Source organism: Monodelphis domestica, chromosome 3, assembly GCF_027887165.1.
Source record: "Monodelphis domestica isolate mMonDom1 chromosome 3, mMonDom1.pri, whole genome shotgun sequence".
In the NCBI taxonomy this organism is placed as follows: Eukaryota; Metazoa; Chordata; class Mammalia; order Didelphimorphia; family Didelphidae; genus Monodelphis; species Monodelphis domestica.
In genome coordinates, this window is record NC_077229.1 from 138,487,532 (window position 1) to 138,511,645 (window position 24,114).

Here is a 24,114-nt window from a genome sequence, read left to right on the forward strand (position 1 = left end):
TATAGATGAGGAAACTGAGGCAACGGGGTTAAGTGACTTGCCCAGAGTCACACAGCTACTATCCGAGGCCAGATCTGAAACTCAGCAAAGTGAGTCTTCCTGACTCCAGGCTTGGCATGCTGTCCATTATGACACCTAGCTACCCAAAGCCTTACTTGATCTAATTTGAGCCTCATAGCAACCCTCATTACCAGTATCATCCCCATTTTACAGATGAGGAAACTGAAGGACCTTAGGATTCTAAATATTTGCCCAGAGTAAGGAAGGCTCCTGTGTAATCTCTTCCCATGTTCAGTCATTTAAAAGATGGGGCTCAGGCAAGCTGATTTCCAAGGCACCTTCCAGCTTTGAAACCAATTCATCTGACATTTTTAGCAGAGAGAGGGGGGGTGGTTGAGAAACAAAGAAGAGAAACAGGAGGGAAAGGCAGAATGATAGGAGAGAAAAAGAGAGGCAGGAAAGAGAAACAAAGAGGAGAGAGAAAAACGGGAGGGGGGAGAGAAAAAGAGGAGGGAAAGAAAAACAGAAATAGCAGAAGTGGGGGAGAGAGAGAGGGAGAGAGGGAGACAAAGGGAAAGAGGGAAAGGCAAAGAATGAGATATAGAATGACCTGTCCTTTCTAAAAAGAACAAATGCATTTCACAAATGGGCACACATAGATGATTCTCCCTTGTGCACTCTCCAGAAAGGTACTCAGTAGCGATTTGTGTAGAAAGACAACCATCAATAAATATTAAGCACCCACTGTGTGCCCAAGTGCTAGGGATGCAAAAAAAGTCCCTGCCCTCAAGGTGCTATAGTCTTGATCCACCTCTCTCCCTAGATAGGAGGTCAGGGCACTGGCAGGGAGCACAAGTGGCCCCAGCAGCAGGGAATTGCCTGTGTCCTGTGATCTGAGAGTGATTTCCCCCTCTGCCTGTCACTGGTGTCTGAAATTCCACCATGAGTTATTCTTTGGGTCTTAAAAGGGTCTAGAGTGAAAAAATAACAGCTGATGTTTCCACAAGGTGGTCAAAGCCCTTTTCAATCAGCTCTTTTCATCTGTGCAAGGACCCTTCGAGGTGAGTATCACAAGTATTACTACCCCTATTTTGAAGGAAATGGAAACTACAAAGTTAAGCAAACTTGCCCAAGACTGGTTGCTTAATAATAGCTAACATTTATAAAGCATGTTAGGGTTTGCAAAGTGCTTTAGAAATATTGTCTTATCTTCACCTCACAACAGCCCTGAGGAACAGGTGCTATTACTATCCCCCTTCTACAGAGGGGAAACTGAGGTCCAGAGAAGTTGTGAATTGCTCAGAGTCCCATAGGCAGCATGTGACAGAGGAGAGACTCAAACCCAGGATTTCCTAGACCTAAGAGTATTCACTACAGCCTAGCAACAATTTTAGGATAAATGTAGGCTTTGGATTGGCTCAGTTGGAGGTAACAGAAATGATACATTCAGTTTTAGAGATGAGTCTCTAGTGTGGAATCCTGAAAAGGAATCAAAGGGCTGGTTTAGGTTCAGGTTCTGCTATTTACTAGGCAGAGGCCTGGAACTAGAGGATCTAAGTGGCACAGTGGATAGAGCACAGGGCTTGCTATCAGGAAGACTCATATTCATGAGCTCAAATTCAGCCTGGGACACTTACCTGGGCAAGTCACTTCGCTCTGCCTCAGTTTCCTCATCTGTCAAATGAGTTGGACAGGGAAATGGCAAACCCTTCTAGGGTCAAGAAAACCCCAAACGGGGTCCCCAAGGGTCAAACGGGACTAAAAATGACCCAACAACAAACAAGTGAGGGGAACTGTTTGCTCTGTCCTCCCTGTGAGGGCCTTGGCTTCCTGTTGGATTAGGGACTGGGAGAGACCCTACCTCTTAAGTGATGGGGGTGGGGGGGTCGGAGGCAGAAGCTGAGCTCAGCCTCAAGCCCTCGGGTTCTTTGGGAGGGCAGGTTCGCTGGCAGTGTACCCCAAGCCCCGGGCTAGGCCCCCTCCCTACCTGGCTGGTCCTGCTGATGCAGCGGCGGATGAGGTCCCTGATGTTGTTGTGCTTGTCCGTCTGAAAGTACACGGTGGCGCTGGCCTTGTCCTTCAAGTAGGGCTTGTGGGCCTCGCTCCAAGTGTGCAGCACGGCAGGCTCGCTGCCCTCGGACTGCACGGGGAAGTAGGTCCCAGACTGGCCCGAACTGGCGTCACTGGCCCTGGGGCCGGGCTCTGCGTCCCCGAGGGGCTCCTGAGCGTAGTAGGGCTCTTTGGTGTTGTCCTGGATGTACCGAGCCTCCACCGAGGACAGGAAGTCCACCTCCCCCTCCTTGCCCAGGGCCGCATGGTAGGCCTCGGGACCGCCGTCCAGGAGAGCGTCCACGGCCAGCCGGGCGCTTTCGTTGTGACTGAAGTCGGCCTTGGCTAGGCGGCTCCATTGGTTCTTGACCTCTTGAAGGCGCTTTTTGATTTTGCCCACGGCCCTCGACCTGTGCATCTTCCCAGGCTTGGCCGTCGCGGCCCATGCAGAGTTCTGGAGGGCGGAGCCCAGGAGGGCAGACAGCCTCCCGGGCTGTTGGGGGGGGGTTGGGGGGGGAAGCGCGCTTCTCACCTACACGCTGCTCAGCCGAGGATTGCCTAATGCGCTGAGGCAGGGCCGTGCCACGGCCTTATCTGCACACCGGGGGCCCCGCCCTCGCCAGTGGCCCCGGGCTGAATCCATCCCGCTTCATCTCTGTCACTCATGCAACCATTTCCTCTCCTCCCCGGAGCTGCAGCAAAGCCGCTGCACTTCCCACTCTCAAGCCTGTTGCACAATTCGCCCCAGACTCTCCACGGCCAGAGCCGTTCCTTTCAGACAGCCACGGGCCGCCCGAGGGTCCTGATGCATTGCACAGGCAGCAGGTGACCGTGGAGTGTCCGCGATGGAGCTCTGCGAGGCATTCCTTCCGAACGGAAAGAATATAGGGCTTAGAGCCCGAAGACCTGGGTTCGAATCCTGGCCTTGGATAAAGGAGATCACCTCCCTGAGTCTCCCTTTTCTTATCTGGGTGGTTTGGCCCGGCTAATCTCCAATCCCCTTCCGCTTCTCTGATCCTAGGGTCCTGGGGAAGGGGAGCGGCAAATAGAGCTTCCTCCTTGCCCCCAAGAAGCTTATATCCTAGGAAGAGAAATTAGGAACAACGGACAAGCCATCCGGAGGAAGGTGCCTGGGAAACAAAGGAAAAAATGAAATCCTTCCTCTTAAGGAACTTCTATTTGGGGGGCATCTGAGAAGGAGGAGGGGGAGGGAGGAAGGAGAGAACAAGTGCACACAGGACAGAAAGACAAGTGGGTGGAAGTTACCAAAAACCAAATAGAGACTCAATATCAGGAAAACATTTTCTATTGATGAGAGCTATCCAAAAATGGAATGGTATATTTGAAGAGGAGATGAGTTCTCCCATCTAAGAGGTGGATGTCTACTTCTTTTTTTTTAAACTCTTACCATCCATCTTAAATTCAATACTAGGTATTGGTTCCAAGGCAGAAGAACAGTAAGGGCTAGGCAATGGGGGTTAAGTGACTTGCCCAGGATCACTCAGCCAGGAAGAGTCTGAGGTTACATTTGAATCCAGAACCTTCCACTGAACCACCTAGTTGCCCCCTGGATGTCTATTTTTTTAATATAATTTTTGTGTTATTTTTGTTTTAATATTTTCCCATAGTTACATGATTCATGTTCTCTCCCTCCTCCAGGAACTGACAAGCAATTCCACTGGGTGACACATGTATTACTGAATGTCTATTTTTGAGGCATGTTATAGTGGGGATTCTTTTTTATTAAAATTGGATGGCTAGACTGGATGGTAAATGAAATCTCTTCCAATTCTTCAATTCTGTGACTCTGGAGTCTTCCTTCCCATAAGAAGTCACAGTATTTCAGAACCATCTCCCAAGGGCCAATTGGCACTCAACTCCAAAACTCTTGAAACGTTCAACCCATGGAGATAATTGCTAAGGATGGGAAAATATAGTTTTTAGAACTGATGGTCTTTGGTCACCAACCTGTACTGAAGGAAGAACTGGAAAGGTAGAAGAAGGTGACTAGGGATGCAGGATTGCCTTGAGCTAGTCCCTCCTCCTGCTGCCATCTATGTATAGCAGTTATTGGCCCAGGGAAAAGATGGGGAGGTTAAAAGGTCTTTGGGGGGGCAGATGGGTAGATCAGTGGAGTGAGAGCCAGACCTAGAGATGGGAGACATTCAGACACTTCCTAGCTGTTACCCTGGGCAAGTCACTTGACTCCCATTGCCTAGCCCTTACCACTCTTCTGCCTTGGAACCAATACACAGTATTGACTCCAAGATGGAAGGTAAGGGTTTAAAAAGAAAAAAAAGCCTTTGGAAAGAATGTGTCAGATATATCCCAGAAGAGACAGAGCTAATGGTAAATCACATACATCACAACCTATTGGTCCAGAAATCACCCATAAAGAATGCCCATGTCCATTTCAGTAAGGAGCCCAAAGTATACATCCAGTTTCATGGTAGGTGCTCCAGACCAAAAAAGTCACAGAATTCCTCCATCGACCCAACCAACCATGTGTACACAGTGATTTCAAGAAATAGCACTAATTTAATACCCCCCTCTGGGCTTAATTCATCATTTTCCCCAACTCTCACTGGCACTAGTTGGTTAGAGCCCCAAACAAGGCAACTATTATGACTCTCAGAGTTCTGGAGGCAACCCCATGGGTGGTGAACATGTGTGTGTGTGTGTGTGTGTGTGTGTGTGTGTGTGTGTAGCATGTATGTAAATAGTATATGGTGTGTTCCTCATTACTAATTACTCAGACTATATTAACTTGTAGAAAAGAGATTTACTACTATGCTATTAGAAATGACAAATATTAGAGATATAAAGAAAATAAGAGAAATATATAAAGAAGAAAAGAGAATCAGAATACTATACATTATGATTACATTAAAAAAAATAACAGCCACAAAACCAAGAGAAAAAAGTATCCAAGGGAAACAAATCCAAAGAGAACTCAAAAGCAGAGGATGTTTATATTAGCACACATATATAATTTACATATTTTTAAACAAATTGTAAACCATGTAGAATTTGAGACTTTGCACATACTTCTTTAATGTACTTGTTCAGTTTTTGTTGGTGGTGGAGGTTATTAAGTATACAATGAAAAAAAGAGATTTACTGAAAAGGTTATAGCAAGAATAATTGATACAAAATATCACCCATCATGCACTCATAAGATCCCTGAAGAGATTGGGTTCAAACTCAAATATATAATAGTGAGAACGCATCTAGGGAACATGTGTGGTAAAGAGGTGCTTCTTGACTTCTGGCTCTGGAGGTCTTTTTCTCCATGGAGCCTTTATAAAATTCCAGAATGTCATTGCCCTGCTGATAGATCGCTGTCCTGCTGCTCAGCTGGGCTGGCTTTCCATGTATCTCCATTGCATGGGAGACTCAACTGAACTTGCTTCTTGTAGGGTCTAATATCTCAGCTAGATGGATTAATCAATCTGCTGCTGGGCTAAGTCAAACTAGTCACTTGGCTGCTGCCCTGGCTCTTTACCAGGCTTCTAGGCTAGTACACTAGACCACTTAGCTGAAGACTGCAATCTTTCTAGACCTCACCATGTTTGAGAGTTTACTGCCTGGGCATGTCCATCGTAATTAAGATGTCGCTCAGTCACCTCCTACAACCTGTGGCTACAACTACCAACTCTGGTCACCAGTAGAGTTCCTTATGGGACCTCTATTTCCTCAACTTACCAGTTTGCACCTATATATGTCCACTTTGGATTCACGTAAGATGAAAAAGGAGAAGGAGGAAGAAATTACCATGTCCTCAGGTCTTGTAGCAAGATGTCAGGAAGGGTACCTCTGTCTGACCTTCCATACAGCTTAAGTCACATTTTCTCACTGCTTCAAAGGAAAAGAGGAGAGATGAGTAAATCAAGGCCCATAGTTTCTGACCAGCAATACCTGAGTCATTGGTTTTTCAGCTTTACAGCCAATTAGAAGACTTTTCATCATCACAGAACTTACCCCTGACTCATCATTGATGGAAATTGGTCCTCCCTAAGTTTCCACATAAATGACTGAACTGAAATCAGGTGGGGAATATCTGTGTGTACTTGCCAGTAGACATTCCAATAATAACTGAAGAGAAAGGAAAGCCATAAACGAAAGGAAAACAGGGACTCTGAGAAGCAGAGATGTGGAGGGAGGATAAAAAGGTGGTGCCCTCATAGCAATATTAGTAGTGCCTTCTTGTTCCACCTATCAACTGTTCTGACATCCTGACTGTGGGGACTTTGACTATTCCAGAGGTCTGGAAGGAACTAAAAGCAGAACAGGCTGAAGGTCATCAACCCCAGTAGATCTGAGACTCAGATCTACGAGGGAGTATGAAAAGTTGTATGGGGAGTTAGTTGTCCATGGCTCTCCTATAAGTGCTTTCCATATAATTATAGTAAGCCTTTCCTCTCATCTCATATTTTGATCTCCCTGAACTATAAGATGAATTACCTGAACCTCAGGGCTTTCCAACCCTTCAGAGACCCTTCTGAAGGTATTGCAAAAACACTAGAAGTCTGAGAAAAAAAAAGTGGCATAACCTGGTGTTCCCTGTAGGTTCCCACGGATTTGAGAGTCTTAGGGTGGGGAAGTCTCCAGGGCAAAGTGTCAGGAGAGATGGTAGAATGTCAGAAGCTGATACGTGAGAGGAGTGTTCCCCCTAGGCCAGTGGGAGGTAACCTCTATACTCTGTCCTACCACTCCCCACCCTTAGCTCCTCACTGTCCCCCACATCTGCCCTACTTAATCTTGTTTTAATGTCTTTGTTCAAGCCATTTTCTGTGTCTAGAATGTCCTTTCGGCTCCGGTTGTTCTTCCATTCCTTTCTATCTATCTAAAGTGTATTCTTGTTTTGGGGATGTGTGGGATGTTCAGAGAAGATGAGCACCTCTGGTGTGAGGACCTCCTGAGCCTTTTTCAGGACTGCTTATCCATCTTTGGTGTCCATCTCCCACCCAGCTCTCACCTATGACTCCAAGATGCTATAGCATGCTCAGTGGTCACACCCCATTAAACCTTCTTGGCAGACAGGCTAAAACAGGTTGAGGGTAACTGACAGGCCTTACATCTGTCAGTGCCTTGAGGGGTGCCTACCCTAAGCATGGACAAACTTTTCCTGGCAGAATGGGCAGATGAGAAGGCTTTGCTGCAATGGCTATTGTATAAATGGAGATTTTGAGCCTTTGGACTTTATCCCCCAGAAGTCCCTTAGAATTTCCCAAAATTCCATTTTCCTGCGTCCCCATGTTTTGCGTGATTGTATTTAAGTGGCTGTAACACCTCCCTCTCGCTCTTTTTTGGACCTGAGACCGGAATGAAGTCAGGCAGTTCTTTTGTTTTAGTTATTATTAATAAAATTTTATAAAATATAATAGTTATTGATTATTAATTTAAAAACCCACACTATGAAGGTAGTGGAAGTAGGTGCCATGGAGTGTTTAGACATGGTCAGACATCAAAGACACCAAGGCCATCCCTCATCTTGGGCCATCACCAGTCATGCTGACATGTCTTGCCACTGGACTTCAGTGACTCTGAAAGAGAAAGGAAGGCTGATGACTTTATGTAACTTTTCCCCACTAAAATCCAATTTATGTACAAGACAAAAGATATCAATAATATTCACATCAACAATATTCACAGCAAATTACATTTATACACACACACATACACATACACGCTTTGCCAAACCTGGGATTTCATCAACAAAAGGAATTCTAAAGATGAAGTGCTTTTAAACTAATACAATTTGGCACTCTCTCTGCAATCTACTTATTGAAGTTTTGTTAGTTATTACGATTAGCATTATTAGTCTCCCTTTGGATAATTCCTACCCTCAAGGAGCTTATATTCTTTTTTGGGGGGAATTTTACTTAATTAGTTAATTTAGAATATTTTTCCATGGCTACAAGATTCATGTTCTTTCCCTCCCTTCCCACCAACAACCTCCCATAGCTGATGCACAATTACACTGGGTTTTACATGTATCCTTGATCAAAACCTATTTCCATATTATTGTTGTTGTTTGCATTAGGGTGATCATTTAGCGTCTATATCCCCAATCATGTCCCCATCAACCCATGTGATCAAGCAGTTGTTTTTCTTCTGTGTTTCTACTCCCACAGTTCTTCCTTTGAATGTGGATAGCATTCTGTCTCATAAGAAGGCGCTTATATTCTAATGGGGGAAAATAATGCCTAAAGGAAGCTAAAAAGGGAAGAGGACCAAAGGAGAAGGTAATTGGCAGAGAAGCGTGGTAGAGAAGGTCCAGAGAGTGAGAAGTGGAGTCCAGAGAGGGATGAAGATATGGTTGGTGGTCTGGAGGCTCCTGGTGCCTGAATGTTGCTGTAAGGAGGCTTCTTTTGTGATCAATTTGTAATGAGGGATGTGGAAGATCAGATTTGGTCTCTATGGATTGCCCAAGGCCATCTTGTGTAAATGTGACCAGATTCTAATATAGTTTTGCAGAAAGGATGTAAAATGGCAGGTATAATCTAAGGGCTACTATCTTCCTTAAGAGTAACCAGAGGGGCAGCTGGATAGAAAACCTGACCTAGAGATTGAAGGTCCTGGGTTCAAATGTGAATCTAGACTCTTAATTATGGGATTGGGGAAAGTCACTGAATTCAAATTGCCTAGCCCTTATTGCTCTTTTGGAACCAATACTTCGAATAAATTCTAAGACAGAAAATAAGGGTTAAAAAAAGTGACCAGGAAAGTGGCTTTTGTTTTGAAACTTTCATATCCCTAAACCAGAAATCCTGGGGTGGGGAGGTTATTCTAGTCAGATACTACCTCTTGGAGAAAAGTAAAAGAAGAAAAATGAAAGAAAGAGAAGGGAAGGAGGGGAAGGCAGAAATCACTATTTTTATAGAAAAGGGGTGGACTGAATTCCAGAAATACTTGTCCGTGGCATCTGAAAGCTATTTCTACACATTTAGACAACCCATGTTGACCTTTTTTACAGTGTCTTAAATAAAGAGGAGGAGAGACTGCCTGGCCTAATGTGCAGAGATTGTGTCTTCCCAAGAAACAGAAACATGGGCAAGGTAATGAGCAAGGATCATAATTTCAGAAGGGTTAGCAAGAAATCCCAGTAGTGAGTGACTGATGAGCATGGCTCCTCATGGTGATCCTTTCCCTCTTAGGCCTCTTGTGTTCATCAGGTTGGACTCATGTCAAAGGGTTAATGACTAGCCTGTGTACTAAGTCACCATCTAGGTTCTTTTTATTTCTCCTCCTTCTTCCTTGGCCTTGCTTAAAGCATTGTGGGTGGTGATGCCACAGCCCCATTTTCTGTGAGACAGCTCATTGTCCTACTTTAGCTGCAAGGGCTAAATCTCCCCCATCTCCTTGTTGTTCATCCTTCCTTTTGGAAGACTAACAGTGATATCACTGGGTGATGTCTTGACTTGTGAGTGAATTGGATTTTAGTGAAGCAGAATTGCACAAGATTTTCAGCCTTACTCTCTCTTCCAGCATCATCCAAGTCTAGTGGCAAGATAAAAGTCAGGACAACTAGCAATGGCCTATGATGTCCGTGGCCTCTTTGATGTCTGACCAAGCTCTAGGGCACTCCATAAAGCCTGCTTCAGCTGTCTTAAGTCTCCCCCATCCTCTTAACCCAGCTTGGGAAGACTGTTATTTCCAGAATTGCCCAGAAACTGCCCAGTTACCAGATAATTTGCAAGCTAAACCCATTTTATATATGGATATGGATATGGGGGGGGGGGAGAGAGAGAGAGAGAGAGAGAGAGAGAGAGAGAGAGAGAGAGAGAGAGAGAGAGAGAGAGAGAGAGAGAGAGAGAGAGAGAGAGAGAGAGAGAGAGAGATCAAAGGAAGAAAAATCTGACAAATGCAGATCCTGAAATATATGAACCAGAGGCTTTCTGATTTCCAGAACAGGAGAGATTACTGCCATGATAAAAGAGGGGTGATCAATCCTTCCTTTCTATATAGCAGTCTGGGGGGAAGAAAAGATCATGTCTAGGAGGGCTTGTCTTGCTTAGATATAGTATCTCCTTTAAGAGACAGTATCCACCCTGCCAGCCTTTGTTCTTAGAGTTCTTCTGGAGGCAGTTGCTCAAACCACTTGTCAGAAGCCAGGATACAAACAAGTCCCCTTCTCAAGATGAACATTCCAACTCCAGCCATTTGTTTTTAGCTTCTTCCCCAAAATCTGTGAACCAAACCCAGTACTGCACACTTGTGGGCAGGCAGCCTGAGAAGTCTTTCATGAGAACATCTAGAACCCACATTCTAGAAATCTGAACCTTTAGAAGCAGAGGCTCTAGAATTTGGGAAGTCTCAAACTCAGAATCCAAGAAGAAAACATTCTGGAGTGGAAACATCTCTTTTAGGGAACTTGAGTCTCTGGACATATGGGCAAACATAGACTGTCATTTGCTTCTTCTTCTTGGTCACCTATACTGCTCCTTGTGAGGATAGTGATGGAAATAATAAGGTCTTCTTCACACTCCCCTTGATGCATTCCAATGTGGGTATCTAACTAAGGGAAAGAACATCTGCAAAAAGACTTTATAATCCCCATTTTGCAGATAAAGAAAGTGAGGTTTATAAAGGTCATACACCTAGCCATTGGGTCAGAATCTGGATTTGAATCCAATTCTGTCTCTGACTTAAAATCCAGAACTTTATTCTAAGTACCATAGCTTAGATAATTTAAATCTTGAGATGGCTAAAATTCCACTTTATTTCATTTGTAACACCTTTTGATAATAATTAGTTCATTTTAAGCTGAAAAGGAGGGGCAGCTGGGTGGCTCAGTGGATTGAGAGCCAGGTCTTGAGACATGAGGTCCTGGGTTCTAATTTGACCTCAGATACTTTCCTAGCTGTGTGACCCTGGGAAAGTCACTTAACCCCCATTGTCTTGCCCTTTCCTCTCTTCTGCCTTAGAACCAATGCGTGGTATTGATTCTAAGATGGAAGGTAGGGGTTTAAAAAAAAGCTTAAAAAGCAATATAATGGTCTATGGGGCTACTGTGAGTTGCTCTGAGAGTTAGTGTTTGTTCAGCAACCCCTGACTGTCAGTAAGAGCAGCCAGTTCTCCCATAGTGCTGTCAACTTAAAAAACGTGCCATCAGTTGTGATTCTTCAGAGCAAAGGACTCTCTCTGTGTCCTGAGCAAAACAAGCTGGAGAACCACAGGTTCCCTGCAGGAATGTGTTTTGCTTGACTATGCATATTTGTTTCAAGGGCTTTGTTTTTCTGTAGGGAAAAAAAATAACAAACTAGCTTTTATATAACACTTTTAAGTTTTGCAAAGCACTTTGTGAATATTATCTCGTTTAATCCTCACAACAACATTGAGCTGGGTACTGTTGTTTTTTAAATTTTTTTCAATTATGTTTTTAATTTCCAGATTACATGTAGATACAATTTTTAATATTCCTTTTCTGTCATTTTGCAGTCCTTCTTCTCTCCCTTCCTCTGTGTGAATTTTAGTATAAATTCTATCCCTTATTCTGTTTGAAAACCCATGTTGGACTACATCTGTCCCACTCTTTGACTGGGCATTTCTGGGGGGACACCAGAGGCCTCTGGGAAAAGGCTGGCTCCTGGTCTCCAGTGACTCCTTGGTGTTCAGCAGACCAGATTCTGACCCAGACTGAGGTCAGCTGTCCAACCAGAGAGAACCAAAAGGAGTGACATCAATGGCTTTATAAGAAAGAGAACTGAGGGAGTGAAACTCTTTTGGGGGGGCAATGGGCTCTTGGCTGGCTTGGACTAGAGACGCTAGCTCGGCTGCTGTTGGCTGGACAAGTGTGGCAAACCGAGATTAAACAGGCAAGGCCAGGAGATCATGTGATTTTCTCTTTCTCTCTAACTTTTACTAATAAATAATAAATAATTATAAATTAATAATATAATATTATTATATAATGTTAATATATAATAATACAATTAATAAAATAATAAATAGTCTCCAGAGAATTTTAATCATAACACTTCCCTCCCTCTCCCTTTCCCCGAGAGGGCAGTAATAAGTTATACATGTGCTATCATGAAATACATATTTCCATGTCTGTCATGTTGTGAAAGAAGACCTATATTATATACACAAGAAAAAAACTCATGAAGGAACTACAGTGAAGAATGGCATGCTTCAACCTGCATTCAGACTCCATCTGTTTCTTCTATGACAGTGCATAGCTCTTTTGGCCATTAGCCTCTTGGAGTTGCTGCAGATCCTTGCTTTGTTAATAAGAGTCAAGTCATTCAGAGTTGCTCATCATACGTTATTGATGTTGCTATGTACAACAGTTTCCTGATCCTGCTCACTTCACTTTGCATCACTTACAGTGGCGGCATGCTATTGTTATCCCTACTTTATAGATGAGGAAATTGAAGTGAAGTGATTTACCCAGGGTCACACAGCTAATAAGGGCAGATTTGAACTCAGGTCTTTCTGATTCCAGGTCCAACTCTCTATTCACTAAGATAGCTACCTGTCTAATTTTATTTTATTTATTTATTCATTTTTAATGGTAGGGGAGAAGTGAGAGAGAGAGAGAGGAAATAGATTTTTGTTAATTAAAAAATTTAAATAAAGTTAAAAAAAAAAGAATCCCTGGTTCTTAGTAGGAGATTCTCTTCTAAAGACTTTAATCAGAATATTGGAAATTAGCCAAAGCAAGTTAAAAATCAATGCACCCAGAACAAGACCGATGCTTTCTGGACATGGCCAATGGGAAAAGTTGTTTTTCTTGATTCTATAGATTTGCTTCAAGGCTTGTATTTTTCTTGTTTTTTCTTCCTAGGATGAGTTGGGAGGGATAGAAAATAGGTTTTTGTTATGGTGTGACTTCTTTCTGTTTCTTCAGTGAAGATCCAAAGTGGACAGGGTAGCAGGTAATCAAAAGAACCACATGGTTTTTATGTCATTTGTAGATATTAACCCAATTATTGGTTTTCTGAATGTAAGCTCCTTCTCCAATGACCAATGATTAAGGAGACAAATCATATCAACACAGACATCCTCTTTACAAATGAATCTAAATGGTATGAGGAAGTCGTAGGCAAATGAAAGGGGGCTAACAATTTCATCTAGTGGAGGCAAAATTGTCAGGATTGATGTTATCCTGTGCCCTGAAACAATAAGAAACATTATTTCATAGAACATTTGGCAGCCAAGTGGTAGGATGGATAGAGTATCAGTCTTGGAATCAGAGAGACCTGCATGCATCTGTGGCCTCAGATACATACTAGCTTTGTGATCCTGGGCAAGTCACCTAACCTCTGCCTACCTCGGTTTCCTCACCTGTTGAATGGAGATAATGATAGCACCTTAAGGAGGATGGGTGGGCAACAGGTCATACTGTTAAGGTTAATCTTCATTGTTAACATTTTCTATCACTTTTTCCCATTGCACTTGGTTTGTAGCAAAGATTTAAAAGTGTAAATGTTTTCACTGACAATTTAATAATCACTTCCCTTCAAGCTGGCTTACTCACATTCCTGCATCTATCCCACAAGGTTGGGGTACAGATCTGATGAGACAAAATATTTAGTGTTTTGCCACCTCAAGGTGCCATTTCAATGCTAGCCATTCTTATCTCTTCCTACTTCTGAGATTCCAAAAGCATGGCAGTTCTATCCCATCGTGGCTCAAAGCTGTAGCTCTGAGGTGTTTCAGGAGTGTCCTCTGTGGTCCTAAAAAGTTCGTGAGCCCTCGTCAATGTGCTTCTTGCAGTGATCATGGGCTGGTTATCATTAAGTGCTTAACATGGTGCCCGGCACATAGTAGGCACTTAATAAATGTTTATCACTTGATTGATTATTGATTTATGTAGTCATCTAGAATTAATTAACTTTTAGAACAGGATCTTTAGTAAAATCATGGAATTGGTACAAAGCACCCTCCTCAAAAGTCTCTGACACGGTTTCCCACCAGTACTTACAGAGTAGAGGGGAAAGTGGGCTCAAGCTTAGGAAGCTTAAGTGGCAACGGGAGATTGTCCTATCCTAGTTATTGGGTGCCTTTTCTCCCCTTGGGAGGGGGTGTGTGTGCACTTGAGGCATGTAAAGCCATAACCGTTCTGTCTTTGTTGCCAGAGCAGACGCTATTGCCACCCACAGCTGTGGAAGCGTGGAGAAGGGAGAATGATGCTAGGATTCTGATGGAATATCTCAAATCCTGTGGACCCTTTCAAGCTTGCATGGTCCTCCCTGGGCCAAGGAGTGGGGAAGGGGGAAGACTAAGGACCCCCCACCCCAGATGACTGCCCCTCACAGGGCTTGGCTAGAATGCTTTCTGTGAATCTCTGTTTTGCAATGGTCTTCTGTTTTATGTCTACCCCACAGGGCATGACTAAATTGCTCCAGCCAGTCCAAATACTTTTCTTGTCAGCATCCTTCCAATGTGTCCAGTGGCTCATCTGGGACATCTAAATTTCATTGAGGGGTCACCACTCTTAGTTCTAATGCCTTCTATTGATTGGATTCCATGAAATGCGAGCCACCTGGTTCAGATACCAGGGTGAGGCATTTTGTTATTTACTGTAGGTAAGGTGACTTAATTGATTTACTCAGTTGGACCCTGCTCCTAAGTATTTGGCAAAATAGATAGAACACTGTACTCAGTGTCAGAAGGATTTGAGTTCAAATCCAACCTCAGACACTTACTAGCTATATAATCCTGGGCAAATCACAAAACCTATCTATCTCAGTTTCCTCATCTGTAGAATGGGGATAATAATAACATCTCCCTTCCAGGATTGCTGTGAGGATAAAATAAAATAATACTTCTAAAGCACCATATAAATGTTAGTTATTATTATAATTATTTTATATTGCTGGTAGGTCCCATAATTCCTGGTGCATAGTTAATGCTTAATAAATTTATTTATCTATTTATCTACTATCACCTCCTTATTTCTAGAAGCTTTAACTGTCTTCATTTATCCCAAGGTTACTAAAACTAACTTAAAAAAAGAAAACCTTACCTTCAGTCTTAGGATCAAGAGTATGTATTGGTTCTAAGGCAAAAGAGCAGCATAGGCTAGCCAATGGGGGGGTGTTAAGTGACTTGCCCAGGGTCACACCCTTAGGAAATATCTGAGGCAGAATTTTGAACCCAGGACCTCCTGTCTTTGGGCCTGGTCCTTAATACACTGCATCACCCAGTTTCCCCCCTCATATTAGCTTTTTTAGCTATGACATCACAGTGTTCAGATCACTAACCCTCTAGATCTTTTTAAAATTGTTCTCTAACCATAACTCCTTCATCTTGTTTTTTCTGAAGCTGATCCATTTATTTCCAAGTGAAAGGCCTGACATTTTGTCTTCCATCTCATTAGATTTGAGATGGTTGAACTCTCTGACCCCATACCTACTTTCTCATCTTTATGAAACATTTAGGAGAATAATTTATTCATATGTCCTTTATGAAAATGTGAAAAGACAGCTTTCAGAAATTATTTTATCCAACATGAAAAAGTGTTCTAAATCTCTTATAATCAGAATTGCAAATCAAAACAACTCTGAGGTATCACCTCACACTCAGTAGATTGGCTAACATGACAGCAAAGGAAAGTAATGAATGCTGGAGGGGATGTGGCAAAGTAGGGACATTAATTCATTGCTGGTGGAGTTGTGAACTGATCCAACCATTCTGGAGGGCAATTTGGAACTATGCCCAAAGGCTGATAAAAGACTGTCTGCTTTTTGACCCAGCCATAGCACTGCTGGGTTTGTACCCCAAAGAGATAATAAGGAAAAAGACTTGTGCAAGAATATTCATAGCTGCGCTCTTTGTGGTGGCAAAAAACTGGAAAATGAGGGGATGCCCTTCAATTGGGGAATGGCTGAACAAATTGTGGTATATGTTGGTGATGGAATACTATTGTGCTAAAAGGAATAATAAAGTGGAGGAATTCCGTGGAGAACTGGAACAACCTCCAGGAACTCATGCAGAGTGAAAGGAGCAGAACCAGGAGAACATCGTACACAGAGACTGATATACTGTGGTACAATAGAATGTAATGGACTTCTCCATTAATGGCAATGCAATGACCCTGAACAATCTATGTAACTGTGAAAATATGGTTTGCCAAGACTGTGAATTGCCAAAACTGTAAAGGTTTCAGCCAAACTGTCAAGATAATTTTTAGTGTCTTGATTTATATTAAAAATAAGTGGTCACAGGGGCAGCTGGGTAGCTCAGAGGATTGAGAGCCAGGCCTAGAGACAGGAGGTTCTAGGTTCAAATCTGGCCTCAGACACTTGCCAGCTGTGTGACTCTGGGCAAGTCACTTGACCCCCATTGTTTAGCCCTTACCACTCTTCTGCCTTGGAGCCAATACACAGTATTGACTCCAAGACAGAAGGTAAGGGTTAAAAAAAAAAAGTGGTCGCCATGGGAAAATTCTCAAATATGAAAATACCCAAGTCATCTGGGTTTTATGGAGATTTTAATTAATACAAATGAAGGAATTAAGGGAGAGAGAGAGAGAGAGAGATAGATAGATAGATAGATAGATAGAGAGAGAGAGAGAGAGAGAGAGAGAGAGAGAGAGAGAGAGAGAGAGAATAGTAGAAAGGGCCTAGGCCTGAGTCTAAGGGAGAAAGAGTCAGTCATTATCACTCACCACAAGATTGTCCAGTCCTTCACTGAAATCCTTTACTCCTGAACTGAGTTCAGAGATCCTCCTCTGAACTCCTGACCTCCTGAACTGAGTTCAGAGAGCTCCTTTTAAAGAGAATTTTCTCTTATGTCACCTCTCCTAAATTTTCACATCTACCAATCATAGTAGATGTTTTTTTCCCAGGACTGCCCATTCTTAGTTCTCACCACTCTTTAGTTCTCACCTTCTCTTGGTAGACTAAAACTTCAGACCTCTTTTGTTAAGCTTGCCTTTTGTAAGTTGCTTGACCTTTTAGTGATTAATTTAAACTTTATAGGTACTTAGCAGCCTTCTGTATTAGATCTAAAAATAGACCACCTAGCTTAAGGTTTTTGCTTCACTATAAGTATGAGTTGGGAACTTTTGTTGTTCAATCAGGAGTTTGCAACTTTATCTTCCCCTAAGGCATTGTCTGAGCAGGGTGGAGTAATTTTAAAGTTCTCAATACATTCCTGACCAAGTACCTCCATTGTTAAAAATGGGAAATAGCTTAATCAAATCTTCTGAAGTAGAGTCTGAGCAGTTTTAAGATTCACACCTTCGAGAAAAACCACTATCCACATCCAGAGGAAACACTGTGGGAGTAAAAACACCAAAGTAAAACAACTGCTTGAATACATGGGTTGAAGGGATATGGTTGGGGATATAGACTCTAAATGAATATCCTAGTATAAACAACAACATGGAAATAGATTCTGATCAAGGACACAAGTAATATCCAATGAAACTGCTCATTGGCTGGGGGTGGGAGAAGAGTAGGTGGAGGGGAGGGAGGGAAATAATGTGATTATTGGTTTGTTTGTTTGTTTGTTTTTTTAGAACCCTTACCTTCCATCTTGGAGTCAATACTGTGTATTGGCTCCAAGGCAGAAGAGTGATAAGGGCTAGGCAATGGGGGTCAAGTGACTTGCCCAGGGTCACACAGCTGGGAAGTATTTGAGGTCAGATTTGAACCTAGGATGTCTCATCTCTAGGCCTAGCTCTCAATCCACTGAGCTACCCAGCTGCCCCCATAATGTGATTATTTTAACCAAGGAATAATGTCCTAAATTGACTAAATAAACTTATTCAAATGGGAAAAAAGACATTATTTTATCCAGTAGATGATACCTTCACTGTCATACAATTGGGTTTTGTTTTTAAATATTACCTTCCATCTTAGAATCAATATTGTGTATGGCTTCCAAGACAGAAGAGTGGAAAGGGCTAGGCAATGATGATTAAGTGACTTGTTCAGGGTCACACAGCCAGGAAGTGTCTGAGGCCATATTTGAACCTGGAATCTCCTAGGTGGTACCTAAACTGGGCTGTAGAGGAAGCTAAGGATGCTAAAAGATGAAGGGGTGGAAAGATAATTTTTCCAGGTATGGGCCATGGTCTTGGCAAACACACAAAGGATGTAGGTGGAAAAGTCAAGCCTGGAGATCAACAGTTGACCAGTTTAGTGTGAAATAACTCTTGAAAGGTATAATGAAGCCAAATTGTGAAGGATTTTATGGACCAACCTAAGAATACATTTTTTTTTCTAGCACATAAGGACCCACTAAAAATTCCTGGGCTGGGACCAGTGATGTGATCAGATCTGTGTTAGTGGGAGTCTAGAAGCTTGGGCACCATTTAAGAGGCTAATATTATAATCTAGGCAAGAATGTTGCCATTTAAAGAATTGGAAGTTGAGGGAATGCCCATCAATTGGGGAATGGCTGAAGAAGTTGTGGTATGTGATTGAGATGGAATGCTACTGGGCTATAAGAAACGATGAGCAGGATGGTTCTGGAATGACTGGAAAGACTTCTGTGAACATAAATAAAGTGACATGAGCAGAACCAGAAGAACACTGATTACAATAACAGCAATATTGTATGATAACCAATTGTGAATGTTTCAGCAATTCACAGCAATACCTTGCTCTAAGACAGTTCCATAGAACTTATGATGAAAAATGTTCTCCATCTTCAGAGAAAGAACAAATGGAATCTGAATGCAGATTGAAGTGTACTTTAAAAAATTTTATTTTTCTTTGTGTGTGTATTTATTTTCTTTTACAATATGACTAAAATGAAAATGTGTTGTGCATGACTGTACATGTATAATCTAGAGCAAATAACTTGCCTTTTCAATGAGGGAGGAGGGAAGAAGAGAATTTGGGAACTCAAAAATTAAAAAAAACACAAATGTTCAAAAAAAAAATTTTTTTAAACCCTTACCTTCCATCTTGGAGTCAATACTGTGTATTGGCTCCAAGGCAGAAGAGTGGTAAGGGCTAGGCAATGGGGATCAAGTGACTTGCCCAGAGTCACACAGCTGGGAAGTGTCTGAGGCCAGATTTGAACTTAGGACTTCCCGTCTCAAGGCCTGGCTCTCAATACAATGAGCTACCCAGTTGCCCCCAAAATTGTTTTTACATGTAATTGGGAAAAAACCAAAATATTAAAAATAAAAAGAATTCTGCCATCTATCTCATCAGGGTATTGGTGAGAGGATTCCTGTTCAGGGATGATCCAATGAGCTTAAAAGTCTCTTTTTGCTCTGAGATGCTCTCAGACTATGGCTCTTTATTTATTTATCTATTTAATTAATTTAGAATTCCATGGTTACATGATTCGTATTATTTTCCTCTCCTCTTCCCTCCTCTTTCCCAAAGCAGTTCAACTGGGTTTTACATGTATCATTGATCAAGACCGATTTCCATATTATTCATTTTTGCAAGAGTGGTCATTTAAAGTCTACATTCCTAATCATATCTCCATCAAACCATGTGATCAAGGAAATGTTTTTCTTCTGTGTTTCTACTCCCACAGTTCTTCCTCTGAATGTGGATAGTGTTCTTTCTCATAAGTCCCTCAGAATTGTCCTGGATCATTGCATTGCTGCTAGTAGAGAAGCCCATTACATTTTATTGTGCCACAATGTATCCATCTCTGTGTATAAAGTTCTCCTGGTTCTGTTTCTTTCACTCTGCATCAGTTCCTGGAGGTCATTCCAGTTCACATGGAATTCCTCCAGTTTATTATTCCTTTTAGCACAATAATATTCCATCACCAACAGATACCACAACTTGTTCAGCCATTCCCCAGTCGAAGGGTATCCCCTCCTTTTCTAAATTTTTGCCAACACAAAGAGCATGGCTATAAATATTTTTGTACAAGTCTTTTTCCTTATGATCTCTTTGGGGTACAAACCCAGCAGTGGTATGGCTGGATCAAAGGGCAGGCAGCAATTTAAAGTCCCTTGGGCATAGTTCCAAATTGTATGACTTTTCTTTTATTTTTTCAATTACACGTGGAAACAATTTTTGACAGTTGTTTATTGACATTTTAAAATTCAGATTTTCTCCTTTCCTTCCCCTCCCCAGACTATGAATAGTTTGATAAGTAGATCATACCCACACTTTCATGTAATACATATTTCCATATTGCTCAGGTTAGATGATGGTTCTAATGGCATCCCATTTGGGTTTATTCCAACAAAGTGGAAAATCCAAGCATTAGGGGCCTCATGCCTGTGCCTACCTTTTCTTCCAGTACCTATATGACAACCTGTATGACTCTGGGTAAGTCACTTCCTCTCCAAGGACTTCTGTATCCCTTTCTGTGAACTGAGGACATTAGCTTAGATCTTAATCTAGATCCATCAATTTGTAGAATTCATTTCTTTTCTAATCCTGAGTATTTAATTTTATGTATTTAGAAACAGTCTTTTGAGAAGGAGTCCATAGGCATCAATCAGAGTGTCAAAGGGATCCATACCCCCCCCAAAAAAGTTCAGAACCTCTGGTCTCAATGATCTCCAAGGACCTTCCTGAGCTCTGAGTTCAATGACTTAAACCAGGGACCTGTTTGACCTTTAGAGATGAATTTTTCCTTCAGTAGAAGACTCAAAAGAAGCACAAATTAATTATCCAGCAACCTGCTAAGAGCAATTAAGTTGAAAATTCATTGGCATAATTAATTAGACAGGTAAATAGCTCCCTGTCAACCTCAATAAATCCATTCTACCAAAAATCATCTCAGCTCAGACAGGAAGAGACTGCTTCCTCCAGTTCCCTCTTGATGGGGTAGTGAGAGGAAGAAGGTGGGGTGCGGCACCTCAGCAGGACACCTTTTAAAAGCTATAGAGAATCTCTGAAATGAACTCCCAGTTTCTGCAGGGTTCCCTACTTACAGAACCTAGAGAGCTTGATGTGAGAGAAATGAATGGAGGTTGGGGTGAAGGGGCTAAGAGGAGGTCCCAATTAATTTTCTTATTTTTTTTTTTCTAATCCCAAGCACATGACCCCAGGAAGAAGTGAATTCCAGGAGTGGTCTGTGGATTGTGTGAATGGAGAGGTGAAAGATGACTCATTAAACCTAGTGAATGACCCATCACCCAGTTTTAGTAGAATATTGAGTACCTGCAAAGAAATGAAATTGAAAAATTAGATAAGAGTTAGATTGGAGAATTTCTTAATGCCATGTTAAAGCGGTTATATTTTATTCAAGAGACCATAAGGAGCCACTGAAGGTTTTTCAGCAAGAGAGTAATAGGGTTAGATATGTACCTTAGGAAGATTATTATTATTCTTTGCTATATAGAGTAGAATGGGCTGGAATGTATCAGGTTAGTTGAACAAAGCTTTTAATGACCTTAGTTTATTCCCTGAAACAAAGGTCCTTCTTTCCATCATTATTATTCTTACAGGGATGCAGTATAACTACAAAATATTGGTCTCTGAAGCAGCAATTCTGAGGTCACTTAGATGGAGAGACATATGATAGGCTCAAAGGGGCTGCAGCAAGTCTCTGGTGAAGGACTGGGGCATAGAAAGGACATAAAGGATATTAGAAAAAAAGGTTCTTGGAAAGGAGAGGGATGACCTTGGGCAAGTCACTCTCCCCACTGCCTAGCCCTTCTGCCTTGGAACCAATGCACAGGATTGATTCTAAGATGGAAGATAAAGGAATTTTAAAAAAGGAAAAAAGAAAAGGAGAGGGGTTCATCCCGGAGATAGAGAACAAGGATGTGAGGGTGCCCCACTGGCATCCATACAAGGTCCAAGCTCTAGAGGGAGGCCCTCAGGACACTTGGGACAGAACTCTTGGAGAATTTACAGAACAGGACTCGGGCTGGCTGGAATCTGGGGCTGGAGGAAGTCACCTCATCACAGAAGTGCTCAGGAGAAAGGAGAGCCCAGAAGGAGGGAAGTCTAGGAAGCGGCTATCCCTACCGTCCCACCGTCCCAGCTAGAGGGATGGGGCCCAAGGAGGCAGCGGGGCCAGTGGATACACATTGATGGCCTCCCTGCTGTGTGGCAGGCCGTGCCGGGGGCCCCAGAACGTCCCTGCCTTCAAGGAGCTCCCACTCTAACGGGGAACTCCCCGGGCAGCAGAGGGACCAACATAGGTCCCTAGGCCCCGATAGGATGAACGGGAGATGACCGAGAGAGGGAAGGCACCGGAGCCAAGCCGGAGAAGAGAAGAGAGAGTAGAGGAATTAATTCTATGTGATTCCAGATTGCAAAGCGAAGACCCCGGGGTGGGATTTAAGGGAAGGAAAAGCTTCCGACCAGATCTCTCCACACACAGGAAGAGACACCTTCAGGGGGAGTGAGTTCCTCGTCCTGTCCAATCTGGGGCTGGCTGCCTTCCGTCCAGGAGGCGATAGAGGATGACTTCCAAGGATGGGAGATTAAGCTAGGCAGCCTTCCTCCCTTCAGTTTCTCTTACATTGGAGGCGCCATTCTCGTTTGTGAAACCCAGAGAACCGTCGAGGAATTCTAGAGGGTTCTTCACCTGGATTCAACTGGGGTTGGAGGCAAATTTCCCTGGGTGAAAAACGAGGACCCAAAGGTGTCCCAAGGCCCGTCGCTGTCTCCATCCGAGCCTGGTTGGGTCACATTCCGGCAGCCTCACTCCAAGGAGCGCCCGGGGGTGGGGGAGGCCTCATTCCCTGGATACCTCGGTACTGACTGGAGGAGGGGCGTGGGCGACCGGGGCCACTGCACAGGTTGGGGTGGAGGCGGGGGTGGACATGGCTGCTGAGCAGGTGGGGGCGGGGGATGACTGGGCGGCTGCACAGGCTCGGGCTCGCCCTGGAACACGCACTCGCACCGACTCTGGGTTTGGCCGCTTAGCTGACCAGAGGGAGCAGGGCCCCTTGTCTCCCAAACACCTGGAAAGACGGAAGGAACGCCCCTGGGAAGCGCTGGCGAGGTCCCTCAGCCTTCGGGATGACTGACTTGCTCCTTCTAGCTCTTCAGGATGGCAGGACGTTGGAGGCAGAAAGGACCGCAGAAGCCACGCGCCCGGACCCTTTTACAATGGAGAAAATAAAGGTTCAACGAGGGAACCGATGATATGCCTCAATGACACCTGGGCACACAGAAGAGCCAAATTCGAACCTTGGGTCCTTCCTGTACCACTGGTTGTGATTTGGTGGCTAATTCGCTGCATATCTTTGGACAGGAACTACAGGTTCCTCCTTTGTAGATTGAGAGTGTCATTCTTTAAGATTTTTGAGTTGGAAAGGTCCAAGATTTCAATTCATTTTTTTAAAACCCTTACCTTCCATTTTAGAATCAATACCGTGTATTGGTTTTAAGGCAGGAGAACACTAAGGGCTAGGCAATGTGAAGTGACTTGCCCAGGGTCACACAGCTAGAGAGTGTCTGAAATTTGAATTGTCACTAATTGCCCCTCCTGTGTATTGTTTCCAAAGCTAAAGAATAGTAAGGGCTAGGCAATGGGGGTTAAGTGACTTGCCCAGGGTCACACAGCTAGGGTGTATCTGAAGTCATATTTGAACCCAGGACATCCTGTTTCCAAGCTTGGCTCCCTATCCTCTGAACCACCTCCCTGCCCCTTGATTCAATTCATTTTTATACAAGCGCAGAAGAAGGGTCAGGTCCAGGAAGAGTTAAATGTTCTCCGTCTTTGTCTTCTCACTTTTTGCCAACTGCTCACAAAGGATTCTTTGTCAAGTCCAAGAACAACAAGCTGACTCATGGCCACATAAACCCAGCTGAGTCAGAAAATAGCCAGGGTAGCCTGGCTTTGGGGGTCCTGTGGGTGTCCTTCGCCCCAGGCGCTTGGCAGGTGGCAGGGTGACATCCCAGCAAACAAGTCTGTGTGGCCTCGGAGCTCCCCTGAAGCCAGCACCTCACCCCCCAAGGATCTGGGATTTGGACAGGAACCGTATCCCCAAATCGCTGGTGCCAGCTCAGTTACTAATGGCATAAACATGGCTCCTTTGCGAATGTCTGGGGGATCCCTCCTCTAGCTCCTCACAGCAGAAAGAATGACGTTAGACGCCTCAGCCCCTCCCACTCCCTCGGAGACCAAGGGCTGGGGAAAACGCTGAAGTTTTTACATATTTATTCATGAAATGGGAATCCTACTTGACAGACAGAGTGATGAAATGGAAAGAAT

At 43.3% G+C, this 24,114-nt stretch overlaps 1 protein-coding gene across 1 annotated transcript in view; it reads right to left on the reverse strand.

The window, feature by feature from the left end:
* Positions 1–2,740, reverse strand: part of FAM83A (family with sequence similarity 83 member A) — a 35,890-nt gene extending 33,150 nt beyond the window's left edge. Inside the window, exon 1 of the mRNA XM_001381183.4 lies at positions 1,988–2,740. Coding sequence (XP_001381220.2) covers positions 1,988–2,467 — 480 coding nt within the window. The 5' untranslated portion in view covers positions 2,468–2,740. The remainder of the gene's footprint in view (positions 1–1,987) is intronic.
* Positions 2,741–24,114: the final 21,374 nt, after the last annotated feature.